At 44.6% G+C, this 27820-nt stretch overlaps 1 protein-coding gene across 4 annotated transcripts in view; it reads left to right on the top strand.

Annotated features, from left to right (window-relative positions):
* STRN3 (striatin 3) overlaps positions 1-27820 on the top strand; it is a 97346-nt gene that overhangs the window by 21198 nt on the left and 48328 nt on the right. For all 4 annotated transcript variants that reach the window (XM_040411178.1, XM_040411176.1, XM_040411177.1 and 1 more), the window contains exons 2-7: positions 411-514; positions 9075-9148; positions 10004-10085; positions 18603-18779; positions 20895-21024; positions 22563-22698. In XM_040411178.1, coding sequence (XP_040267112.1) covers positions 411-514; positions 9075-9148; positions 10004-10085; positions 18603-18779; positions 20895-21024; positions 22563-22698 — 703 coding nt within the window. The remainder of the gene's footprint in view (positions 1-410; positions 515-9074; positions 9149-10003; positions 10086-18602; positions 18780-20894; positions 21025-22562; positions 22699-27820) is intronic.

Raw genomic sequence — 27820 nt, 5'->3', positions numbered from 1 at the left:
CATTGGCCAGGGCTGCGTGAAAAACGCAGAATATAGAACATGCTGCGATTCTCATGCAACGCAGCGCACTTGTACACAGATCAGTAGAGATGAATGGGTCAGGATTCAGTGCGGGTGCTATGCATTCACTTCACACTTTTCACTCGCATGGAAAACTTGCTTGTGTGAAAGGGGCCTTAGCCAGCTTAAAGTGGTTGTTCCTCAGAATAGGTAATCAATATCAGATCGACGCGGGCCAGACACCCGGCACCCCCGCCGATCTAATATTGATGACCTATCCTATCGATAGGTCATCAATATTAAAAAGCCAGGACAACCCCTTTAAGAACAGCATCGTCCTAGGTTTGTGTTCATAAGCAATTGCATTTTCAGGGATGTTTTCTGAAAAGGTTCCTTTTTTTGTTTTTCAGGCACGGATAGCCTTTCTTCAAGGTGAAAGAAAAGGTCAAGAAAACTTGAAGAAGGACCTAGTTAGAAGGATAAAAATGTTAGAATATGCTTTGAAACAGGAGCGGTAAGTTGCTCTTGATTTGTTACAATATGTATTGTGTATATGGATGTTTTTGTAAAGGACAAGGGAAGGTTTCTAGGGATTTACTTGTTTAAAGGGAATATCCCATGATTAATGTAAAAAAATGACCTAATATAGGACATGACAACCTCTTTCTAACGAAGCTAGACCCAGGCCTGTACCTCACATGGGTCCTGAGATCTCCTCATTCCTTGTTCTAATTAGGCTACTTTCCCTCCACCGGTGTGAAACTATGGTATAGCTGTTTCAGCGGACAACTGGCGAATCGGCCAGACACAATCTGCAGCATGCTTGGTTCTCCCCAAATATAATATGTAAAAAAGAGCAGCACTCCAACACAGGATAAAAAAAAATCCACTACATTTATTCACCCATGGTGTGGCAACGTTTCGGCTCTACAATTCAGCATTTCTCAATTGTAGATCTGAGACGTTGCCACACCATGGGTGAATACATTTTGCGGATTTTATTTTATCCTGCATTGAGTGCTGCTCTTTTTTTACATTTTATATTTATATATAGATAGATATAGATAGATATATGTATATATTTTGATGATGATAATATTGTGGTTGACCGATTTCCAGTGGAATTAGTCTATATGCCATGTCCAGTTATTTATGCTCCATACAAGCATATATGGCTGTATACTCTCACCTGCCTGTCATCCTTCACATACATGGGCTCCGACATAGTGGTGCTCTCTCCCTTTGCCTGTTCCTGGGTACTCATCAACACAAAAACCGCCTCAGCAGCATATAGAAACACAAGGAAGTATAAATCAGAATAATCCAGAAAACCTTCCCATAAATCTAAAATATACCTTTTTAACCACCTCCGGACCGCCTAACGCAGGATCGCGTTCCGGAGGTGGCAGCCCTGCGCAGAGTCACGCATATATGCGTCATCTCGCGATGGGCGAGATTTCCTGTGAACGCGCGCACACAGGCGCGCGCGCTCACAGGAACGGAAGGTAAGAGAGTTGATCTCCAGCCTGCCAGCGGCGATCGTTCGCTGGCAGGCTGGAGATGTGTTTTTTTTAACCCCTAACAGGTATATTAGACGCTGTTTTGATAACAGCGTCTAATATACCTGCTACCTGGTCCTCTGGTGGTCCCATTTGTTTGGATCGACCACCAGAGGACACAGGTAGCTCAGTAAAGTCCCACCAAGCACCACTACACTACACTACACCCCCCCCCCGTCACTTATTAACCCCTTATTAGCCCCTGATCACCCCTGATCACCCCATATAGACTCCCTGATCACCCCCCTGTCATTGATCACCCCCCTGTCATTGATTACCCCCTTGTAAAGCTCCATTCAGATGTCCGCATGATTTTTACGGATCCACTGATAGATGGATCAGATCCGCAAAACGCATCCGGACGTCTGAATGAAGCCTTACAGGGGCGTGATCAATGACTGTGGTTATCACCCCATATAGACTCCCTGATCACCCCCCCTGTCATTGATTACACCCCTGTCATTGATCAACCCCCTGTAAAGCTCCATTCAGACGTCCGCATGATTTTTACGGATGCACTGATAGATGGATCCGATCCTCAAAACGCATCCGGACGTCTGAATGAAGCCTTACAGGGGCATGATCAATGACTGTGGTGATCACCCCATATAGACTCCCTGATCACCCCCCTGTAAAGCTCCATTCAGATGTCCGCATGATTTTTACGGATGCACTGATAGATGGATCCGATCCGCAAAACGCATCCGGACGTCTGAATGAAGCCTTACAGGGGCATGATCAATGACTGTGGTGATCACCCCATATAGACTCCCTGATCACCCCCCTGTAAAGCTCCATTCAGATGTCCGCATGATTTTTACGGATGCACTGATAGATGGATCCGATCCGCAAAACGCATCCGGACGTCTGAATGAAGCCTTACAGGGGCATGATCAATGACTGTGGTGATCACCCCATATAGACTCCCTGATCACCCCCCTGTCATTGATCACCCCCCTGTAAAGCTCCATTCAGATGTCCGCATGATTTTTACGGATGCACTGATAGATGGATCCGATCCGCAAACGCATCCGGACGTCTGAATGAAGCCTTACAGGGGCATGATCAATGACTGTGGTGATCACCCCATATAGACTCCCTGATCACCCCCCTGTCATTGATCACCCCCCTGTAAAGCTCCATTCAGATGTCCGCATGATTTTTACGGATGCACTGATAGATGGATCCGATCCGCAAAACGCATCCGGACGTCTGAATGAAGCCTTACAGGGGCATGATCAATGACTGTGGTGATCACCCCATATAGACTCCCTGATCACCCCCCTGTCATTGATTACCCCCCTGTAAAGCTCCATTCAGATGTCCGCATGATTTTTACGGATGCACTGATAGATGGATCGGATCCGCAAAACGCATCCGGACGTCTGAATGAAGCCTTACAGGGGCGTGATCAATGACTGTGGTGATCACCCCATATAGACTCCCTGATCACCCCCCTGTCATTGATCAACCCCCCTGTCATTGATCAACCCCCCTGTCATTGATCACCCCCCCCTGTCATTGATCACCCCCCTGTCATTGATCCCCCCCCTGTCATTGATCCCCCCCTCTGTAAGGCTCCATTCAGATATTTTTTTGGCCCAAGTTAGCAGAATTTTTTTTTTTTTTCTTACAAAGTCTCATATTCCACTAACTTGTGTCAAAAAATAAAATCTCACATGAACTGACCATACCCCTCACGGAATCCAAATGCGTAAAATTTTTTAGACATTTATATTCCAGACTTCTTCTCACGCTTTAGGGCCCCTAGAATGCCAGGGCAGTATAAATACCCCACATGTGACTCCATTTCGGAAAGAAGACACCCCCAGGTATTCCGTGAGGGGCATATTGAGTCCATGAAAGATTGAATTTTTTGTCCCAAGTTAGCGGAACGGGAGACTTTGTGAGAAAAAAATTAAAAATATCAATTTCCGCTAACTTGTGCCAAAAAAAAAAAGTTTCTATGAACTCGCCATGCCCCTCATTGAATACCTTGGGGTGTCTTCTTTCCAAAATGGGGTCACATGTGGGGTATTTATACTGCTCTGGCATTCTAGGGGCCCCAAAGCGTGAGAAGAAGTCTGGTATCCAAATGTCTAAAAATGCCTTCCTAAAAGGAATTTGGGCACCTTTGCGCATCTAGGCTGCAAAAAAGTGTCACACATCTGGTATCGCCGTACTCAGGAGAAGTTGGGGAATGTGTTTTGGGGTGTCATTTTACATATACCCATGCTGGGTGAGAGAAATATCTTGGTCAAATGCCAACTTTGTATAAAAAAATGGGAAAAGTTGTCTTTTGCCAAGATATTTCTCTCACCCAGCATGGGTATATGTAAAATGACACCCCAAAACACATTCCCCAACTTCTCCTGAATACGGCGATACCACATGTGTGACACTTTTTTGCAGCCTAGGTGGGCAAAGGGGCCCATATTCCAAAGAGCACCTTTAGGATTTCACAGGTCATTTACCTACTTACCACACATTAGGGCCCCTGGAAAATGCCAGGGCAGTATAACTACCCCACAAGTGACCCCATTTTGGAAAGAAGACCCCCCAAGGTATTCCGTGAGGGGCATGGCGAGTTCCTAGAATTTTTTATTTTTTGTCACAAGTTAGTGGAAAATGCTTATTTTTTTTTTTATTTTTTTTTTCATACAAAGTCTCATATTCCACTAACTTGTGACAAAAAATAAAAAGTTCCATGAACTCACTATGCCCATCAGCGAATACCTTGGGGTCTCTTCTTTCCAAAATGGGGTCACTTTTGGGGTAGTTATACTGCCCTGGCATTCTAGGGGCCCAAATGTGTGGTAAGGAGTTTGAAATCAAATTCTGTAAAAAATGACCTGTGAAATCCGAAAGGTGCTCTTTTGAATATGGGCCCCTTTGCCCACCTAGGCTGCAAAAAAGTGTCACACATCTGGTATCTCCGTAATCGGGAGAAGTTGGGGAATGTGTTTTGGGGTGTCATTTTACATATACCCATGCTGGGTGAGAGAAATATCTTGGCAAAAGACAACTTTTCCCATTTTTTTATACAAAGTTGGCATTTGACCAAGATATTTATCTCACCCAGCATGGGTATATGTAAAAAGACACCCCAAAACACATTCCTCAACTTCTCCTGAATACAGAGATACCAGATGTGTGACACTTTTTTGCAGCCTAGGTGGGCAAAGGGGCCCACATTCCAAAGAGCACCTTTCGGATTTCACAGGTCATTTACCTACTTACCACACATTTGGGCCCCTAGAATGCCAGGGCAGTATAACTACCCCACAAGTGACCCCATTTTGGAAAGAAGAGACCCCAAGGTATTCGCTGATGGGCATAGTGAGTTCATGGAAGTTTTTATTTTTTGTCACAAGTTTGTGGAATATGAGACTTTGTATGAAAAAAAAATTAAAAAAAAAATCATCATTTTCCACTAACTTGTGACAAAAAATAAAAAATTCTAGGAACTCGCCATGCCCCTCACGGAATACCTTGGGGTGTCTTCTTTCCAAAATGGGGTCACTTGTGGGGTAGTTATACTGCCCTGGTATTCTAGGGGCCCAAATGTGTGGTAAGGAGTTTGAAATCAAATTCAGGAAAAAATGAGGAGTGAAATCCGAAAGGTGCTCTTTGGAATATGGGCCCCTTTGCCCACCTAGGCTGCAAAAAGTGTCACACATCTGGTATCCCCGTACTCAGGAGAAGTTGAGGAATGTGTTTTGGGGTGTCTTTTTACATATACCCATGCTGGGTGAGATAAATATCTTGGTCAAATGACAACTTTGTATAAAAAAATGGGAAAAGTTGTCTTTTGCCAAGATATTTCTCTCACCCAGCATGGGTATATATAAAATGACACCCCAAAACACATTCCCCACCTTCTCCTGAGTACGGAGATACCAGATGTGTGACACTTTTTTGCAGCCTAGGTGGGCAAAGGGGCCCATATTCCAAAGAGCACCTTTCGGATTTCACAGGTCATTTTTTACAGAATTTGATTTCAAACTCCTTACCACACATTTGGGCCCCTAGAATGCCAGGGCAGTATAACTACCCCACAAGTGACCCCATTTTGGAAAGAAGAGACCCCAAGGTATTCGCTGATGGGCATAGTGAGTTCATAAAACTTTTTATTTTTTGTCACAAGTTAGTGGAATATGAGACTTTGTAAGGAAAAAAAAAAAAAAAAAAATCATAATTTTCCGCTAACTTGTGACAAAAAATAAAAAGTTCTATGAACTCACTATGCCCATCAGCGAATACCTTAGGGTGTGTACTTTCCGAAATGGGGTCATTTGTGGGGTGTTTGTACTGTCTGGGCATTGTAGAACCTCAGGAAACATGACAGGTGCTCAGAAAGTCAGAGCTGCTTCAAAAAGCGGAAATTCACATTTTTGTACCATAGTTTGTAAACGCTATAACTTTTACCCAAACCATTTTTTTTTTACCCAAACATTTTTTTTTTTATCAAAGACATGTAGAACTATAAATTTAGAGCAAAATTTCTATATGGATGTCGTTTTTTTTTTTGCAAAATTTTACTACTGAAAGTGAAAAATGTCATTTTTTTGCAAAAAAATCGTTAAATTTCGATTAATAACAAAAAAAGTAAAAATGTCAGCAGCAATGAAATACCACCAAATGAAAGCTCTATTAGTGAGAAGAAAAGGAGGTAAAATTCATTTGGGTGGTAAGTTGCATGACCGAGCAATAAACGGTGAAAGTAGTGTAGGTCAGAAGTGTAAAAAGTGGCCTGGTCTTTCAGGGTGTTTAAGCACTGGGGGCTGAGGTGGTTAATAATCTCTTAAAAACATAAGCTCACCTCAAGCTCGAACCCCATGGGTCAAGACAACATGTATACAGAATGAAATACTTATTATCTCAGATCAGCATATAGTTTAAGCAATCTTCCAGGGTTACTCAGTTTGTTGAAATAGCCCAGTATCACTTATTTGAAGATAGCAGGGTCCTCATATGTTGAGAGGGACGTGGTGAGGAAGGACGTGATGATGATATCACTGGTACATCTTCCAGGGCAATGCAGGATGGGAGTAAACAATAGGAACCATTGATAAAACCTATTTCTCCCTATGCGTCCCTTCCTAAACCTCAGCCCAGGGACACCCCTTGATGGTAGGGGTTCCCTGTCCTCGTACCTTATCTATATTGCCCCTGTTCAACCCTACCTTCAAAAGGAAAGGGAAATATAAATAGAAGAATGCTGAATACATATAAGTATCCCACTAAAGGGCAACCAAAGTAAACATGAAACAGACAGTTTTCCCGACGCTGCATTTCCCCAGTCGATAAAAATCACGACCGGTTTGTCAGGGGATAAATTATACTTGGCTTTCCGTCTCACAATGGAGACTATCGCTCGGTGCCCCTCAATCAGGACCCTCTGGGAGACTTGAGCCAGGATGCAGGCTTTTGGGATGTCAGGGGTCTCAGTTTGGATTTCAAACTGGCGCCTTAAATACTCTCCTCCCACCCCCCCACACACCTCAGACTGTCTGTCATTCCCCTCCAATATTATGAAGATACATGGATTATATCGATCGTTAACCTTATCTATACTTATTAGTTCCTAAGCATGTATAATACATATAAACAAGTATATAAGAAAAGAGGACGTCGCTCTGGAACGCATATGTGTTCCACAGAGCGGACATTATGTCATCAAAGAGCGCCTCGGAGCCGGATACGTCACCTCATACTAGGGCTGCACGATATGGGAATTTTGTGCGATTGCGATTAGGGCCCTAAAAATTGCGATAACGGTATGCAATGCGATATTTTCAGGGAATTGTGCTAGAGGTCTATTTGCTTGGATTTTCCCATATGAGCCGCTGACGCGGCTGGGTATGACATAGTTATGGGGGATCTGTGGAGGACGCTGTTATGTGGGGGATTTGTGGAGGACGCTGTTATGTGGGGGATCTGTGGAGGACGCTGTTATGTGGGGGATCTGTGGAGGACGCTGTTATGTGGGGGATCTGTGGAGGACGCTGTTATGTGGGGGATCTGTGGAGGACGCTGTTATGTGGGGGATCTGTGGAGGACGCTGTTATGTGGGGGATCTGTGGAGGACGCTGTTATGTGGGGGATCTGTGGAGGACGCTGTTATGTGGGGGATCTGTGGAGGACGCTGTTATGTGGGGGATCTGTGGAGGACGCTGTTATGTGGGGGATCTGTGGAGGACGCTGTTATGTGGGGATCTGTGGAGGACGCTGTTATGTGGGGGATCTGCGGAGGACACTTATGTGGGGGATCTGCGGAGGACGCTGTTATGTGGGGGATCTGTGGATGACAGGGCGGGGGAATTGGCGGCATTAGTGGGGGAGGAGGAGGCCGGAAGAGCACTCGGATAGTACATCCAGGTCTGGAAACACCTTAATTCACAATATTGCCCACATTATAAACCATGGTGGGACCATCCATTTATATAAGGATGACGTCTACATCGTTTTGATATATCATCTTGGATCTCTTCCGATCCGATATATAGAAGTATGGCACTCATTTCGAATGTACAGAACCCTATTTGACAACTGGAAACTGAGGGGGAGGAGGATTGGAGAGAACTCCAGCCAAGCACCAGCAGCGTGGCCGGCAGGGTGGATTTGATTTAAATTACTAGTCAGTAAGGCTTGATTTAAATCCTAGTTTTCTACATAAAGACTAATTCTCGCTGGTATAACTTATAATATGCAAGTAGATGAAGGTTTAAACAACTTTTCATATTAGTTTGATTCGGTTGATTCTGCATTCATAGGTTTGTAGAAGTTCGGATTAAGGTCTTTTTCTCAACTCTGTTCACGTTATAACATTTTTGCTGTGAAGAAGAGGCATGTGATCTCTGCTGAGTCAAATTCAGTTTTGAGAACTGCAAAAGTAAACCAAGCATCTGTGATAATATCTTGTAGGCAGAGAAACTGCCCAATAATCTTACAAAAACCTCTGGAAGAGCAGGACATTGTGAATGGATTAATGGAATTTATTTACCAAAAAAATTAAACATATACAGCCTTATTCTACATAATTAAAAAACTAATTTTTATTTCATGATGAAATAAACTTTGGATGGTAATATATTTTCCCCAAAAAGCATTTTATATAAAAAAAAAAATCTGATTTAAATTAAAAAAAAAATCTGATTTGATTTTTTTTTTTATTTAAAAAAAATAAAAATCATTGATTTTTATCCACCCTGGTGGCCGGCCCTTTGATCACATCGCAGCAGGTAACCAGTAACTTCAGAGGCCACTAGCGCTGGACATGTTTTTTCCCTATATTCACCCCATAAGACTCACTGATTTTTCCCCCTCTTTTTTTTTTTGTGGGGGGGGGGTGTCTTATAGGGCGAAAAATACGGTAGTATCTTTTAATCATGTTTAATAAAAGTGAATTTTAAAGGAACAGAGTATTACTCACATGTGTTGGTTTAGTAGTTCTTTACATTTATAGTTGAGCATTGTCTTATGGTATTTTATTTAACATAATGTTTGTTGTAGGGCAAAATACCATAAATTAAAATATGGAACAGAATTAAATCAAGGCGATATGAAGATGCCAGCCATTGAATCGGGTAAGCACATTCTTTAATCCTATCACTTGTGTGGGTATTTGGTGTGCTGTGCCATTCCATAAGCTGCAGATTCCTTCAATTTCTCCTTTTCTGTAAAGGTGTTAATTCAGAGATTTTAAGTTGTGCACGGGACATTTCAGGAAGGATGGGCATTGAGAATGTATATTACCCATGGTCCATGGTTCGTCCCTTTGGAGATAGATTGCCCAGATATAATTCTTAGGCCTCATGCACATGAACCTATTTTGTGTCCGTTCTGTTTTTTTTTTTTTTGCGGATAGGATGCAGACCCATTCATTGCTGTGGGTCCGCAAAAAATGCGGACAGCACTCCGTGTGCTATCCGTATGTCCGTTCCGTAGCCCCGCCAATATAACATGTCCTATCCTTGTCCGTTTTAGGCATTGTTACAATGGATCCGCAAAAAAAACGGATCAGCAATTTGCAGACCGCAAAACACATACGGTCGTGTGCATGTAGCCTTATGCTAATCTTGAAGATCTCCACTGAAAACTTCTCCTGGCAGATGGGTACACGGATGCAGACCCTTCACATCTGTACTTCTCATGTTTGGTTTGAACAGGCCCTTATGTGTTGGTTATGACTGATTCTCTGTCCTTACATTCCAGAAATGGCTCCTAACAGCATGCATCTGTCATTGGGAATGTGCAGCTTTGATTTGAGCCTTGGTGATTTTTAGCAGGACACGTTTCGGTATCTCTTGTAACGGTTCTATAGCCATGTGTTAATAATGCTGTCACCTGCTGCTTGTATATAGACAGATGGTGGCTGAATAGTATGTATTCTAAGGAGTAGATGCTGTTAACATCAGTCTATATTTACTCCTTCGTTTCAGAAGAAACCAAAGAATCTGAGATTCCCCCAGGGCTTCCGAATAGTCAGCTGACCTGGAAACAAGGCCGGCAGCTGTTAAGGCAGTAAGTATATATGTAAAGACGTGCAGATTTGGTTACAGTCTCATCAGAGCGGTGGGCTCCAGGCTTCCAAATCCTCGCCCAGCTCTGTCTAAAGTCCACAGAGTCCACATATTGAACTGCCACATTGGGTTACACCTTGGCCTCTGTTTTCTATCATTTCGGTGAAGCAGCAATATCTCTGACACTTTGATACGATGTAAAGTAGTCAGTGTACTGTACAGCTTGTTTAACAGTGTAAATTTGGTGTGCCCTCAAAATAACTCACCACACAGCCATTAAAGCGGACCTGTCACCTCTCCTGACATGTGTATTCCCCATGTAATAGCAATACTGGGGCATCTATTCTTCTGGCTCCATGTTGTGCCATTCCTCTATTATTTCTACTAGGGGTGCACCGAAATTCCGGCGGCTGAAAATATCGGCCGAAAATGGGCCTAATCCATTTCGGCCGATATTGGTACATATCGGCAGAAAATATGGGGTGTGGGATTTGTCACCCGCGCCGGGCGGGCGGTTTACTTTAAGTCACTGCATCTTTATTTTACCTTACAATCGTGACGCTCCAGTAACATAGAAACATAGAATGTGTCGGCAGATAAGAACCATTTGGCCCATCTAGTCTGCCCAATATACTGAATACTATGGATAGCCCCTGGCCCTATCTTATATGAAGGATGGCCTTATGCCTATCCCATGCATGCTTAAACCCCTTCACTGTATTTGCAGCTACCACTTCTGCAGGAAGGCTATTCCATGCATCCACTACTCTCTCAGTAAAGTAATACTTCCTTATATTACTTTTAAACCTTTGCCCCTCTAATTTAAAACTGTGTCCTCTTGTGGTAGTTTTTCTTCTTTTAAATATGCTCTCTTCCTTTACCGAGTTGATTCCCTTTATGTATTTAAAAGTTTCTATCATATCCCCTCTGTCTCTTCTTTCTTCCAAGCTATACATATTAAGGTCCTTTAACCTTTCCTGGTAAGTTTTATCCTGCAATCCATGTACTAGTTTAGTAGCTCTTCTCTGAACTCTCTCTAGAGTATCTATATCCTTCTGGAGATATGGCCTCCAGTACTGCGCACAATACTCCAAGTGAGGTCTCACCAGTGTTCTGTACAGCGGCATAAGCACTTCACTCTTTCTACTGCTTATACCTCTCCCTATACATCCAAGCATTCTGCTGGCATTTCGTGCTGCTCTATTACATTGTCTTCCCACCTTTAAGTCTTCTGAAATAATTATTACTAAATCCCTTTCCTCAGATACTGAGGTCAGGACTGTGTCAAATATTCTATATTCTGCTCTTGGGTTTTTACGCCCCAGGTGCATTATCTTGCACTTATCCACATTAAATTTCAGTTTCCAGAGTTCTGACCATTCTTCTAGTTTTCCAAAATCCTTTTCCATTTGGCGTTTCCCTCCAGGAACATAAACCCTGTTACATATCTTTGTGTCATCAGCAAAAAGACAAACCTTACCAGCGAGGCCTTTTGCAATATCACTTATGAAGATATTAAACAAAATCGGTCCCAGTACAGATCCCTGTGGAACCCCACTGGTAACATTACCTTGTTTTGAATGTTCTCCATTGACTACAACCCTCTGTTGTCTGTCACTCAGCCACTGCCTAATCCACTCGACAATATGGGAGTCCATGCTCAATGACTGCAGTTTATTGATAAGTCTTCTATGTGGGACAGTGTCAAAAGCCTTACTAAAATCTAGATATGCGATGTCTACTGCACCTCCACCGTCTATTATTTTATTCACCCAGTCAAAAAAATCTATAAGATTTGTTTGACATGATCTCCCTGAAGTAAACCCATGTTGTTTTTCATCTTGCAATCCATGGGATTTTAGATGTTCCACAATCCTATCCTTTAATAGGGTTTCCATTAATTTGCCTACTATTGATGTCAGACTCACTGGTCTATAGTGAGACCCACTTCATTCATAAAGTGGGCGGAGCAGGTGCGTCACGTGAGTAAGTGACGTTACGCCGCCCTCCGCTCTGCCTGCAGAGTTGTTACTGGAGCGTCACGATTTGTAAGGTAAAATAAAGATGCAGTGAGTGATTAGTCTGCTGTGAGCAGCAGGGCCGGGGCTGTTATGGGTAGGGGGATCGGTCTATGGCACTGCTATGGGGAAGGGGGATCTGTGCACTGTTATGGGGAAGGGGGATCTGTGCACTGTTATGGGGAAGGGGGATCTGTGCACTGTTATGGGGAAAGGGATCTGTGCACTGTTATGGGGAAAGGGATCTGTGCACTGTTATGGGGAAAGGGATCTGTGCACTGTTATGGGGAAAGGGATCTGTGCACTGTTATGGGGAAAGGGATCTGTGCACTGTTATGGGGAAAGGGATCTGTGCACTGTTATGGGGAAAGGGATCTGTGCACTGTTATGGGGAAAGGGATCTGTGCACGGTTATGGGGAAAGGGATCTGTGCACTGTTATGGGGAAAGGGATCTGTGCACTGTTATGGGGAAAGGGATCTGTGCACTGTTATGGGGAAAGGGATCTGTGCACTGTTATGGGGAAAGGGATCTGTGCACTGTTATGGGGAAAGGGATCTGTGCACTGTTATGGGGAAAGGGATCTGTGCACTGTTATGGGGAAAGGGATCTGTGCACTGTTATGGGGAAAGGGATCTGTGCACTGTTATGGGGAAAGGGATCTGTGCACTGTTATGGGGAAAGGGATCTGTGCACTGTTATGGGGAAAGGGATCTGTGCACTGTTATGGGGAAAGGGATCTGTGCACTGTTATGGGGAAAGGGATCTGTGCACTGTTATGGGGAAAGGGATCTGTGCACTGTTATGGGGAAAGGGATCTGTGCACTGTTATGGGGAAAGGGATCTGTGCACTGTTATGGGGAAAGGGATCTGTGCACTGTTATGGGGAAAGGGATCTGTGCACTGTTATGGGGAAAGGGATCTGTGCACTGTTATGGGGAAAGGGATCTGTGCACTGTTATGGGGAAAGGGATCTGTGCACTGTTATGGGGAAAGGGATCTGTGCACTGTTATGGGGAAAGGGATCTGTGCACTGTTATGGGGAAAGGGATCTGTGCACTGTTATGGGGAAAGGGATCTGTGCACTGTTATGGGGAAAGGGATCTGTGCACTGTTATGGGGAAAGGGATCTGTGCACTGTTATGGGGAAAGGGATCTGTGCACTGTTATGGGGAAAGGGATCTGTGCACTGTTATGGGGAAAGGGATCTGTGCACTGTTATGGGGAAAGGGATCTGTGCACTGTTATGGGGAAAGGGATCTGTGCACTGTTATGGGGAAAGGGATCTGTGCACTGTTATGGGGAAAGGGATCTGTGCACTGTTATGGGGAAAGGGATCTGTGCACTGTTATGGGGAAAGGGATCTGTGCACTGTTATGGGGAAAGGGATCTGTGCACTGTTATGGGGAAAGGGATCTGTGCACTGTTATGGGGAAAGGGATCTGTGCACTGTTATGGGGAAAGGGATCTGTGCACTGTTATGGGGAAAGGGATCTGTGCACTGTTATGGGGAAAGGGATCTGTGCACTGTTATGGGGAAAGGGATCTGTGCACTGTTATGGGGAAAGGGATCTGTGCACTGTTATGGGGAAAGGGATCTGTGCACTGTTATGGGGAAAGGGATCTGTGCACTGTTATGGGGAAAGGGATCTGTGCACTGTTATGGGGAAAGGGATCTGTGCACTGTTATGGGGAAAGGGATCTGTGCACTGTTATGGGGAAAGGGATCTGTGCACTGTTATGGGGAAAGGGATCTGTGCACTGTTATGGGGAAAGGGATCTGTGCACTGTTATGGGGAAAGGGATCTGTGCACTGTTATGGGGAAAGGGATCTGTGCACTGTTATGGGGAAAGGGATCTGTGCACTGTTATGGGGAAAGGGATCTGTGCACTGTTATGGGGAAAGGGATCTGTGCACTGTTATGGGGAAAGGGATCTGTGCACTGTTATGGGGAAAGGGATCTGTGCACTGTTATGGGGAAAGGGATCTGTGCACTGTTATGGGGAAAGGGATCTGTGCACTGTTATGGGGAAAGGGATCTGTGCACTGTTATGGGGAAAGGGATCTGTGCACTGTTATGGGGAAAGGGATCTGTGCACTGTTATGGGGAAAGGGATCTGTGCACTGTTATGGGGAAAGGGATCTGTGCACTGTTATGGGGAAAGGGATCTGTGCACTGTTATGGGGAAAGGGATCTGCGCACTGTTATGGGGAAAGGGATCTGTGCACTGTTATGGGGAAAGGGATCTGTGCACTGTTATGGGGAAAGGGATCTGTGCACTGTTATGGGGAAAGGGATCTGTGCACTGTTATGGGGAAAGGGATCTGTGCACTGTTATGGGGAAAGGGATCTGTGCACTGTTATGGGGAAAGGGATCTGTGCACTGTTATGGGGAAAGGGATCTGTGCACTGTTATGGGGAAAGGGATCTGTGCACTGTTATGGGGAAAGGGATCTGTGCACTGTTATGGGGAAAGGGATCTGTGCACTGTTATGGGGAAAGGGATCTGTGCACTGTTATGGGGAAAGGGATCTGTGCACTGTTATGGGGAAAGGGATCTGTGCACTGTTATGGGGAAAGGGATCTGTGCACTGTTATGGGGAAAGGGATCTGTGCACTGTTATGGGGAAAGGGATCTGTGCACTGTTATGGGGAAAGGGATCTGTGCACTGTTATGGGGAAAGGGATCTGTGCACTGTTATGCCCATAACAGTGCACATATCCCCTTCCCCATAACAGCGCCACCCACAGATCCCCCCCCTCCATAACAGCGCCACCCACAGATCCCCCTCTCCATAACAGCGCCACCCACAGATCCCCCTCTCCATAACAGCGCCACCCACAGATCCCCCTCTCCATAACAGCGCCACCCACAGATCCCCCTCTCCATAACAGCGCCACCCACAGATCCCCCTCTCCATAACAGCGCCACCCACAGATGAATTTCATTCATGAAAAAGAATTATTAATAAAATCATTAAAAAAAAGTATTTTAAAAGTATTTGGGCAAAAAGGCAGTTTCGGTTTTCGGTCAAGGGCATCCTGAATTTTCGGTTTCGGACCAGAATTTTCATTTCGGTGCACCCTTAATTTCTACTAGAAGTTACTGGGAGAAATACTTAATTTTCTGAAAAAATGACAGGGGTGCCAACACTTGCGGCCATCCTCTATAATAAAATCCCTCTGTGCGTGCAATGTGTCCATGCGTGCGTGCCGATATTAAATGCGCATGTGCGGCGCGCCGGCCAATAGAATCGCAGCGCACCACACGCAGCTGCACCGCCCACATCAGAGCGACAGAGAACAGAATCTGGAGAGAAGGAAGCACTCTCTGCTAATTGGTGGAAAAGGCGGTAAGGGGGCATGATTTTGAATCCCCACCCTCGCAAGGGGGTTACCTGGAGCAGAGACCACCTTAGCAGGGGCACAACAGGAGATGGAGGTGGCATGAGCACAGGCACCAGAAGGAGGAAGGGCATCTGGAGCAAGGGCACTGAGGGGGCATCTGGAACTAAAGGGGAGGCACTTAAAGCAGGGGTACTCGGGGAGTACCCGAGTCCTGGATGCAGGCAGAGTAGGGGCTCTGGGGAACACCTGCAGCAGAAAGGGGGAAGCTGGAGCATACAGCAGAGCACCTGGAGCAGGGGCAACTGAAGGGGGGTTACCTGGAGCAGGGGCAACTGAAGGGGGGGTTACCTGGAGCAGGGGAAACTGAAGGGGGGGGTTACCTGGAGCAGGGGCAACTGAAGGGGGGGGTTACCTGGAGCAGGGGCAACTGAAGGGGGGGTTACCTGGAGCAGGGGCAACTGAAGGGGGGGTTACCTGGAGCAGGGGCAACTGAAGGGGGGGTTACCTGGAGCAGGGGCAACTGAAGGGGGGGTTACCTGGAGCAGGGGCAACTGAAGGGGGGGTTACCTGGAGCAGGGGCAACTGAAGGGGGGGTTACCTGGAGCAGGGGCAACTGAAGGGGGGGTTACCTGGAGCAGGGGCAACTGAAGGGGGGGTTACCTGGAGCAGGGGCAACTGAAGGGGGGGTTACCTGGAGCAGGGGCAACTGAAGGGGGGGTGGTTACCTGGAGCAGGGGCAACTGAAGGGGGGGTGGTTACCTGGAGCAGGGGCAACTGAAGGGGGGGGGGTTACCTGGAGCAGGGGCAACTGAAGGGGGGGTTACCTGGAGCAGGGGCAACTGAAGGGGGGGTTACCTGGAGCAGGGGCTGCCCCGGCCGCCAGTATACTATTTTGGGGAATTTATTTACAGTTTTTACTGAGTGTAAATAATTTTATTCTGGGCCGATACAATGATAACAATGCCATGCGCTTTCTCTCTCTCTCCTGAAGGGGGGGGGGGGGGGGCTGCTTTAGCTGCTCATATCTATCTCTGGTTTGGTAGCAGCTAGAGACAAGGGCTTTGTATTTGAAAGCTGGCAGCTTCAGTACAGGGGAAGATATCACTGTTAGAAGTCAGGATGCAGCTGAAAGTGAAAGTAAAAGCAGATTTTGCCCACGATTTGTTCCCGCCTCGATCTTTAAACATGTTATCTCATCTGTTGCTTGGACTAATGCTGTCATTTTGGGCAGAACAGTTAGGTGGTTAAACGGAGTCTGTCACCTACCTGACCGGTTTTAAACAGATCACATTGTTAAGTGGGGCACAAAGACATGACACAGATGTTACCTCTGCTTCGTTTTTCAGATGCTTCAAATCGCCCATGCTAATGAGCCGTCGCAAGTGCCCAGGGGCGGAGAGTTTTCTGGAAGTGCCCAAGTTCCCCTGCCTCATTCGCACCTAACTCCGCCCCTCAGTAAGCCCTGTGGCTCTGTGACATCATATTTCCCTGTTGGCTGTTCGAGCATTGCTGCCGTGCCCGGGCATGCGCACTGTTCTGCCCACTGTGGTCAGAGGCACAGAGATAGGCAGTGCGCATGCGCCAATTTCACGCCAGTAACTGGTGTATGCGCACTCCATATCCCTGTGCCTCTGACCACAGTGGGCAGAACACTGCGCATGCCCGGGCCCGGCAGCGATGCTTGAACCTCCTATAGGGAAATATGATGTCACAGAGCCACAGGGCTGGCCTGAGCTTGCTGAGGGGATGAGTTAGGCACGAGTGAGGCAGGGTAACTTGGGCACTTTCAGAAAACTCTCCGCCCCTGGGCACTTGCGACGGCTCATTAGCATATGATAAAAACGACTTTTTGGGCGATTTGAAGCATCTGAAAAACTAAGCACAGGTAACATCTGTGTCATGTCTTTGTGCCCCACTGAACAATGTGATCTGTTTAAAACCGGTCAGATAGGTGACAGACTCCCTTTAAAGTAACTTCAAAAATGAATTTTTGGGAAAATTTACTTGAAACTGTCAAAAATTGCTTCTAAAAGTTTTAGCTTTCTAACCATCCGTACATGTACGTCATCGGGCCGGTCTTTAAACATGGCGCCCACTATTTTAAATAGAAAAATTATGCAAGTGTGGTATCGTTGGAACCGTACTGACCTGGAGAATGAAGATAACAGGTCACTTTTACCGCATAGTGTACAATGTAATAAAAAAAAAAAATCTGCTTCCCACTACATGGTATGCAACCGTAAATGGAGCCATTAGAAAGTACAACTTGTCCCTCAAAAAATAAGCCCTCATAAGGCGATGTGAACAGAAAAATACAAAATTTTGTACTATGGGAAAGCCGGGAGGGAAAAACGAAAACGCAAAATGAAAAATGGCCCGGGCCTGAAAGGGTTAAAACCAGAGAAATAAAAATTTTCAAAATTTTCAGTAAATTTTGAATTTAATTTTTTTGTATACATAAAGGTAAAACATATCAAATTCACCACTAACATGAAGTATGATGTGTCTTGGATCAGTAAAAGCATTCCAGAGTTATTACCAGATAAAGTGACACATGTCCGGTTTGAAAAATGCGGCTTCGGCATTTGGTCCAAATTGGCTTTTGCTGGAAGGGGTTAATCAAGGAAGATACAACTAATCTGTTTTTAAGAAATGTACCATTCAATACCTGAAGGCTCTGTCCACCTTCACTACCAACTTTTTATGGCACCATTTCATCGAACATCAAAAAATAAACAACCTGCAAATTGTCCTCATTAGAAAGGTCTCCCTATTCTCCTTGGTACCAGACAACCTTCAGCCCTGTGTAGTCTGATCCTGCACTCATACTTGGTTTCCTACAGGATACCATGGACAGGTACGCAGGCTTCCTTTGTCACCACAGAGATAGAAGCTTTGGTGCAAAGATGTCTTTCCCAGAGAAGGAGAACCCTCTATCTAGTGCCATCTTTCGGAAGTGGCTCTCATGACCCTTGGAACATGACGGGAAAATAACCAAGCTATAGACACAGTGGTAGGAAATTAGCGACGGTTACTGGCAAAATGTCTACATCTTTCATTTTAGATGCATTTAAGCAAGACAAAAAAAAATCCTGTCAGCGGCTGTGAGTATATTCTTGATTTTAGCTTCTCATTTTTTTATCTTGTGCAGGTATCTTCAGGAGGTGGGCTATACAGACACAATATTAGATGTTCGGTCACAAAGGGTACGCTCTCTGCTCGGACTTTCAGGTTCTGAGCCAAATGGTTCTGTAGAACCGAAGAACCTAGAACAGATCCTTAATGGTGGAGATGCTTCACTCAAACAAAAGGGACAGGAAAACAAAAGGTAACCATCTACACCGCCGTCTCGTTTATGTCTTTGATCTGTGCACAGGCATTTTAATGTGTTTATTCATTGTCATCTGAAAGCTGCCAAAGGCAGTAGCTTATTGTTGGTAGACAATCTAATCCCATACAACAGCAAAAAGCAAAGTACCGGATCCGTGATATGTTGGGCTGTGCCTGGTGGACCCCTATAGTGGAGTGCACCATGCTCTATTAGCTTTTTTAGCATTTTTGCCTGAATCTGTTTGTTACATCCAGCTCATAATCCTAAACCTTTTTTGGGAGTTACACTAGTATGGCTTCTGTTTTTGCTGAGCAGTCAGTGGACACACATTCTCTGATGCATTGGGTATCTAGAGGGATGTCTAGTCTTGTGAGCCGGCTGCGTCTTCTCTGCTGCAGGTGTAGTTTTGGTAATGCTGTTCACTCTCCATGCTTGATCAGCACCCCCTCTGTGTGACGCTGCAGTGGCCTGTTCAGCACCCCAGGGATTCTTCATTGGGCCTAAAGGAGCAGGGAGAGACCAGACTGAACGCACACACACAGTAAGCTTTCACCTGACATTAATTCGTTTGTGCTGCAGTCAGTTCATGACCAATATTTCACCTGGTTGATATTCCAGGTATACTATGCAGGCACCATCTGTCTAGTTGAAGGGGTTGATCATGGACAATGGGGGCATATCGCTAGGAAAATAGCCGAGCACTGGCTCGGCTATTTCCGTCGGCCCCATAGAAATGAATAGTAGCGGGCGGTACGCTCACATTCACTTCTATGGGGAGCCGGCTTGGTGGTGGCTGGACCAGAGTCCTCCAGCCACCACCTTGCGGGGCGCAGTTCTCGATATAGGTGCGGGTCCCAGTTGTGGGACCCGCACCTATCAGACAATCTAGCGATATGCCCCCATTGTCCATGATGAGACAACCCCTTTAAGTAGTTTTCAAAATTAGCAGGCAACCCTTTTAACCCTTTTAAGGTCTGCCTTGAAAGCTGGTAAGTTTTGCTCACTGAAAATTTGCAGGGGACATCTTTCCATTACTGGGATCTATTAGTAAACTGTCCTATTCAATTAAATATATTGCCAAATTAGTTTTACATTTTCAAATTTACTTGCATGTTAGTGTAGAAAATTAAACCTCTTTTCGAGTTTTCTACTTCTGTACTAAGGGATGCAAGCATGTTACAGATCGTCCATTTTCAAAAACAAAACAAAAAAGGAACGCGCCTGCCCTGCAATGATATATTGCTTCTCACCACTAGTTATACACTGTATGTGAGGCATGTTCTATTGAGAGGGTCCTCACTCTAATTTGCCGCAGCACGACGTGGCGACTGCCACAACACAGCTCCTGCAGGCGGCAAGACCTTGCAGTCCAACAGCACCCCTGTTGTCAGATAAAGCCCCCATGTCACTGCGTCCCACCAGCCCACAGGCACTGTATCGGAGCAGCAACCACTCAGCATTGCGTCTTGTGAACAGATATGAAAAGCTTACCTTTCCATGTGGCCTCAGAAAGAAAACTGTGACCAAGTAGGTTTTAACCCTTTTGCAGTCTCCTGCTTTTTGAAAACCTGTGGATCAAGTGGGAGGAGTCCTGAAATAATCGGAAAAAAGACACTTGAGCAGAATTCAAAAAAGGGAAAGCATAGATCGCACATCCACATGCTATGCGTTGATCTGTTGCTTCTCAGCAATATATATATATATATATATATCTGTATACGAAGCACTTTGTATATGTTTTGATCTAAATGCGCATGACCTCACACTGTGTCAAGGTAACCTCCATTGAGTGGGTCCCTGCTTCACGCCACACACTTAAAGCTGCCCCAAAGTAGAGTAAGGACCCACTCCAAAAAGACCACCTTGATGTGGTGAGTGGGCATAAGCATTTTGATCAAACCGTATACAAATGGCCTCATATATGGTTTATTAATTCAGCTGAGAAGCAATTGAAATTGATGCGCTGAGGCAATGGATTAATGCATAGAATGTAGATGTGCAATCCACGACTTCTCTTTCGAATTTTAGCTTATGTTACAGAATATTTTTTTCTGAAATAATGAAATTGAAAGTGAAATTTCTTATATTTATTTGTGACTCTTTTCTTTGTAGGAACTCAGGTGACGTGCTCGAAACATTTAACTTCTTAGAAAGCACAGATGACAGTGATGAAGAAGATGAAGGGGACATCATAGAAGAGGTCGATGGGATGGATAAGCAGCGGTTAAACAAAAAACATAGAGTAAGCTTTGTTGTCTGAAATGTAAATATCAATACTTATTCTATGAGCAGAGGATTTAACCCACACATGCAGCGCAAACGCTCGAATTTCCCCTGCAGTATTGCATGCAGATGATCCATAGTGTTTGTAGTAGCAGCGAAGTGAATGAGATTTTAAAGAGATTGTCAGCAGTGAAGTCTGAACGTACCTTGACATGCAGGGTGGATTTAAAATCGTTTGCATGTCAATATTTTTGAGGATATCCTTGCAGGACAGACAGTAAAATCTGCAGTTTTCACACCACTAATAATGATGTATAACCTGAGAGAGGTTGGACTTGATGGACCCATGTGTCAAGGTTCAGAGTGGCTGTATGTTACTGACCTGTCCTTCCCTGACCTCAGCTGTTAACTGAGGCTTTACCTGACAGACTTGATAGTCTGGATATACAATGTTTATAATAGGGATCGACCGATTATCGGTTTTACCGATATTATCGGCCGATATTCAGGATTTTGACAGTTATCGGCATCTATTTTGCCGATATACCGATAACGTATGGGGAACACAGAACGCGCTGCTCTCAGCGCTCTCTGTGTTCCCTCCGCAGCACAGGGGAGAAGGAAGCAGTGTCTCCTCCCCCTGTGCTGCTGCCGCTGCAGCCAATTAGAGGAGATAAGAGGAGGGGAGGGGCTGTGGCCACCGCGCCACCAATGAAGATGAGTCTTTCATTAATTCATATACAGGAGGCGGGAGCTGGCTGCAGAATCACATAGCCGGCTCCCGACCTCTATGAACGGCAGCTGCGATCTGCGGTAGTTAACCCCTTAGGTGCCGCGGATCGCAGCTACCGCTCATAGAGGTCGGGAGCCGGCTATGTGATTCTGCAGCCAGCTCCCGCCTCCTGTATATGAATTAATGAGAGATTTCTCTTCATTGGTGGTGCAGTGCGCCCCCCAGTATTAATCATTGGTGGCACAGTGCGCCGCCCACCCCCATCCCGGTATTAAAAACGTTAGTGGTGCAGTGCCCCCCTTTACCCCAGTATTAATCATTGGTGGCAGTGGCCACAGGATCCCCTCTCCCCTGCTCCTCAGATCGGAGCCCCAGCTGTGTAATCCTGGGGCTCCGATCGGTTACCATGGCAGCCAGGACGCTATTGAAGCCCTGGCTGCCATGATAAGCTCCATGCTGCTGTGTGCACAAAGCACAGAGCAGCAGGGACAGTGTGAGGTCTTATTCACCCTGATAGAGATCTATCAGGGTGAATAGGACAAGGGTTTTAGTCCCTAAGGGGGCTAAAAGTTAGTAAAAAAAAAAAAAACAACACTAAAATATTAAGTATAAATGAAAAAGAAAGATTTACAAAAAAAAAAACACGTTAACAATAAACATTAATTTTCAGCAGATTTGTGTAGGAAATATTTTTTTTTCTTCAAAAATTTAAATTCCCAGAATATCGGTTTAAGCTATCGGCCTGAAAGTTCACAAATTATCGGTATCGGCCGATCCCTAGTTTATATGACAATATTAAAAATCGCTAACTTTTACTTGAACAGATTGGAAATGAAGGCTTAGCTGCTGAACTTGCTGATGACACAGAGGAAGCTTTGAAAGAGTTTGATTTTCTTGTGACTGCAGAAGATGGTGAAGGTGCTGGAGAGGCCAGAAGTTCAGGAGATGGGACTGAGTGGGGTAAGTGTACCTAGTTGTTTTTTTCCTAGACACCTATGTGCTTGTACTTTAAAGAGGACCTCTCACCCACAAAATGCAAGCGTTCTGCAGACTGCATGTTATAGAGCAGGAGAAACCGAGCAGATTGAGATATTGAGATATACAAAAAAATATAATCTGTTAAACATGTCATTTATACCTTACATTAGTGATTAGCAAATCCAACTCCCAACTTGTTACTAATTTTCGTTGCGATCCCTATCTCTGTACGTGTATTAAAATGTATTGCCTCCTATGATTCTTTTTCAATATGGCTGCGGTTAACGCAAGACTTCATTAGTCTCGCGCAGGCATTCATGTAATACAAAATGAATCCAAACCCAGATTTGTTAATGATTCGTTAAAGTCTTGCATTAACAGCACCCATATTGAAAGAGCCTCATTGGAGGCAATACATTTTGATACAGAGTGAGGGATCACAATGAAAATTAGTTATGTAGATGAACAAATCGGGTTAGTCTAAAGCAGAGCTGCTCATTACTGATTTATATTTCGGCTTTTTCTAACGAATAGCACTCGGGGGTCACATCAGTGATCGATAGCATTCCCTGTATTAGTATGTGTACAGAGATAGCGGTCAGTCACTGATAACACCTCCCCTGTGTCCCAAGAGCTGTACGCGGGTGGTGTTTAAGTTAGAAAAAGCAGAGATATAAATGATAAGTTTTACAGAATCTTTTCAGCCTCGTCTGCTCTATTACATGCTCTCTGCAGATTACATTGAGTTTTGTGCTAAAAGGTCCTCTTAAATCTGACCCTGCAGCGGTATACTTGAGCAGATTACCTTGCTGGTCTTTATCATTCCGTAAAATGGATAATGGTGTACACTGTTTTATGAGTATTCATTGGCTGTGAAATGTAAACTAGATGTTGATCAGAACCTGAGCTGTTGGGCTACCTAAATGACTGATATAAAAAATATACTGTAAAACCTTATCCTACAGTATGCTGTATTCGTAATCAGTAGGCATGGTGGGTATTTCAGCAGTGCCTTCTTGTATATCCCGCAAAGGTAATGCTATCCTTTGCTGAAAAATACATCTGGAACATGGACGAAGTATACAATCAGTATTAAGGCTAAAGTGTCACTGTACTTTCAAGTTTTTGATATGTCATGGTGACGTATCAGTTTTTTTTTTTTATTGGTGGGATTCTAAGTGATGAGACCACCACTGACCGTTAGAGCTAGGAGAGAGGGGCGCTCGCATTATACGTTGTCTATTCTTGCTGCAGGAGACGGCCTCAAAGTATGGATCTCGATTCTGTTTCCTGCACCAAGGAGAGAGTTCTGTGTGAGCGCTTCTCTCTCCTTGTTTTAGTGATCGTTGGGGGTCTGAGCACTCAGACCACCCCTGATAAAACCTTTGTGTCGCTATTACGTATTAAGTTTTATCGAAGTGTAGGTACGCTTTAACCTTTTAATATGCATCAGGCAATACCTACATGGCTGAAAACAGACCTCTGTCCATCCAGTTCAGCCTGTTATCCTGCAAGTTGGTCCAGAGGAAGGCAAAAAAAAACTGTGAGGTGGAAGCCAATTTTTCCTGGCGCCTCCACAACGGCACACCAGGAGGACGTCCCCGCCTACCCAGGACAGGAAACAGCGTAGAAGCTCAAGCTTAAAGGGCCCCCCTCTACCTGCTTCAGTTTGTCTGTGAGGTAGAAGCCAATTTTCCCCACTTTATGGGGGGGGGGGGTTCCTTCCCGACTCCAATCAGAATAACTCCCTGGATCAACGACCCCTCTCTAGTGGCTATAACATGTAATAATATTACACTCCAGAAATACATCCAGGCCCCTCGTGAACTCACCATCACCACCTCCTCAGGCAGAGAGTTACCTAAAATGTGAAATTAATTACAACAAATGTGAATGGCCATAAATAATTTGGTTGGAAAGCTGTAGGTGAAAATGTGTAGTCAGCAGTGACCACATGGGATTGCCTCATGAGTCGCACATGCATGCTTATTTCTGTTTGTAGAGGACCCGAGAGCAGATGCTGCAACCTTGTAGCATCTCATGTAGTTAAGGAATAAGAAATGTACAGTCGTGGCCAAAAGTTTTGAGAATGACACAAATATTAGTTTTCACAAAGTTTGCTGCTAAACTGCTTTTAGATCTTTGTTTCAGTTCTTTCTGTGATGTAGTGAAATATAATTAAACGCACTTCATACGTTTCAAAGGCTTTTATCGACAATTACATGACATTTATGCAAAGAGTCAGTATTTGCAGTGTTGGCCCTTCTTTTTCAGGACCTCTGCAATTCGACTGGGCATGCTCTCAATCAACTTCTGGGCCAGTTCCTGACTGATAGCAACCCATTCTTTCATAATCACTTCTTGGAGTTTGTCAGAATTAGTGGGTTTTTGTTTGTCCGCCCGCCTCTTGAGGATTCACCACAAGTTCTCAATGGGATTAAGATCTGGGGAGTTTCCAGGCCATGGACCCAAAATGTCCACGTTTTGGTCCCCGAGCCACTTAGTTATCACTTTTGCCTTATGGCACGGTGCTCCATCGTGCTGGAAAATGCATTGTTCTTCACCAAACTGTTGGATTGTTGGAAGAAGTTGCTGTTGGAGGGTGTTTTGGTACCATTCTTTATTCATGGCTGTGTTTTTGGACAAAATTATGAGTGAGCCCACTCCCTTGGATGAGAAGCAACCCCACACATGAATGGTCTCAGGATGCTTTACTGTTGGCATGACACAGGACTGATGGTAGCGCTCACCTTTTCTTCTCCGGACAAGCCTTTTTCCAGATGCCCCAAACAATCGGAAAGAGGCTTCATCGGAGAATATGACTTTGCCCCAGTCCTCAGCAGTCCATTCACCAAACTTTCTGCAGAAGATCAATCTGTCCCTGATGTTTTTTTTTTGGAGAGAAGTGGCTTCTTTGCTGCCCTTCTTGACACCAGGCCATCTTCCAAAAGTCATCGCCTCACTGTGCGTGCAGATGCGCTCACACCTGCCTGCTGCCATTCCTGAGCAAGCTCTGCACTGGTGGCACTCCGATCCCGCAGCTGAATCCTCTTTAGGAGACGATCCTGGCGCTTGCTGGACTTTCTTGGACGCCCTGAAGCCTTCTTAACAAGAATTGAAGCTCTTTCCTTGAAGTTCTTGATGATCCTATAAATTGTTGATTGAGGTGCAATCTTAGTAGCCACAATATCCTTGCCTGTGAAGCCATTTTTATGCAACGCAATGATGGCTGCACGCGTTTCTTTGCAGGTCACCATGGTTAACAATGGAAGAACAATGATTTCAAGCATCACCCTCCTTTTAACATGTCAAGTCTGCCATTTTAACCCAATCAGCCTGACATAATGATCTCCAGCCTTGTGCTCGTCAACATTCTCACCTGAGTTAACAAGACGATTACTGAAATGATCTCAGCAGGTCCTTTAATGACAGCAATGAAATGCAGTGGAAAGGTTTTTTTTTGGGGATTAAGTTAATTTTCATGGCAAAGAAGGACTATGCAATTCATCTGGTCACTCTTCATAACATTCTGGAGTATATGCACATTGCTATTATAAAAACTTAAGCAGCAACTTTTCCAATTTCCAATATTTATGTAATTCTCAAAACTTTTGGCCACGACTGTACATTCCCAACAATGCATCATAAACATTCATTATTCCAGTCATAGAGAACAATCTGCAGCAGGCATGTTATAGAGGAGGAGCTGAGCAAATTAAATATGGTATAGTTTTGTCGGAAGAACTTCTAATTTATACATTTAAAGGGAACCTGTCATGTTGAACATGGTATGTGAGCCAAGGTATCATGTTCTAGAGCAGGAGAAGCAGAGCAGGTAGTCTTGTGGGAAAAAGTTTTATAAAACGTCTACTTTATACATTTTAATTCTTGCTCATTCAGGGCTTTGACTTCAAGGCAGAGGTCCTATCAGTGATTGGCAGCCATTTCTGTATGCACAGTCCTATAGGACAGGCTGTCAATCACTGATGGGACCACCCTCCAAACTAGAGTAAGCAGTTTATAGTGTAAGTGGTGCCGAGCCTGGTTAGTAATTTTTACCTTCATTCTCGCTTGCATTGTGACTCTGTGCTCCAACAAACCAGCAGTATAATGCATTGAGCGGATTCGGTGCTCATGCACGTAATGGAGAAGTCCTCTCAATGCAGCTTACTGTTGGTCAGAACACAGCGTAGGAATGTGAATATGAAGATAAAAATGACCTAAACGGACTCTGCAGCATTTACACTATACACCACTTACTCTAGTCTGAAGGGTGTTTTAAAGCTGACAGATTCACTTTAGAAACCCAGAATGAGCAAGGATTTAAATCCATAAAATACACGTTCTATAGAATTTTTTGAAACTTTTATATCAATCTGCCCATCTGCTCCTGCTCTCTAACATGCTGCATTTGACCAGTCCTCTTTAGAGGAAATGCATTATCAGAAAATGAGATTATTTGGTGATTTTTAGTTTTAATTTTACACGTCACTATGTATAGTTAAAAAAAGACAATGTGCTCCAGTTTTCACAGTGGCCCCACTTTTAGCCTGTACAGATCACTTTACTGCAGTTATCTGCTTATCTCAAGCAATAGTACAATGACAGATATTCATATGTATAGATGGCACAGAATCCACCATTCACAACAGATTATTCTCCACTCTACTAATTCCACCACATGTCCAGCTTTCCTTTACATTGTATGTAATGTAAATGGTGCCATTAGAAAGTACAACTTGTCCCGGAAAAAAAGAGCCCTCATGCAGCCACATGGATGGAAAATCGGGCACATGCCAGACACTAATGGTGCCTGACAAAGTTTGCATGAATATTTCAATCTGGATAATGAAATGAACCGATGTCAGGCACCTGTAGCAGCAGGGACGTGTCTGAATATGGCACGTGATCTCTGCAGCCGATAGTTTTCTCAGTCTACAGCTGACCGTAGCGATTGGCTCCAGCGGTCACGTGCCAAATCCAGGCATGTCCCTGCACGAGTCACTGACTACTGTCTTTCACTGTGATGTGTCTGGCTATGGCACCTCACTGCTGCAGCCAATCACTGTGCTTGTCTGTAGACTGCTGAGGACAGTGGCTGCAA

This window comes from Bufo bufo, chromosome 11, assembly GCF_905171765.1.
Source record: "Bufo bufo chromosome 11, aBufBuf1.1, whole genome shotgun sequence".
Classification (NCBI taxonomy): Eukaryota; Metazoa; Chordata; class Amphibia; order Anura; family Bufonidae; genus Bufo; species Bufo bufo.
This window is presented reverse-complemented; position numbering and strand designations above follow the sequence as displayed.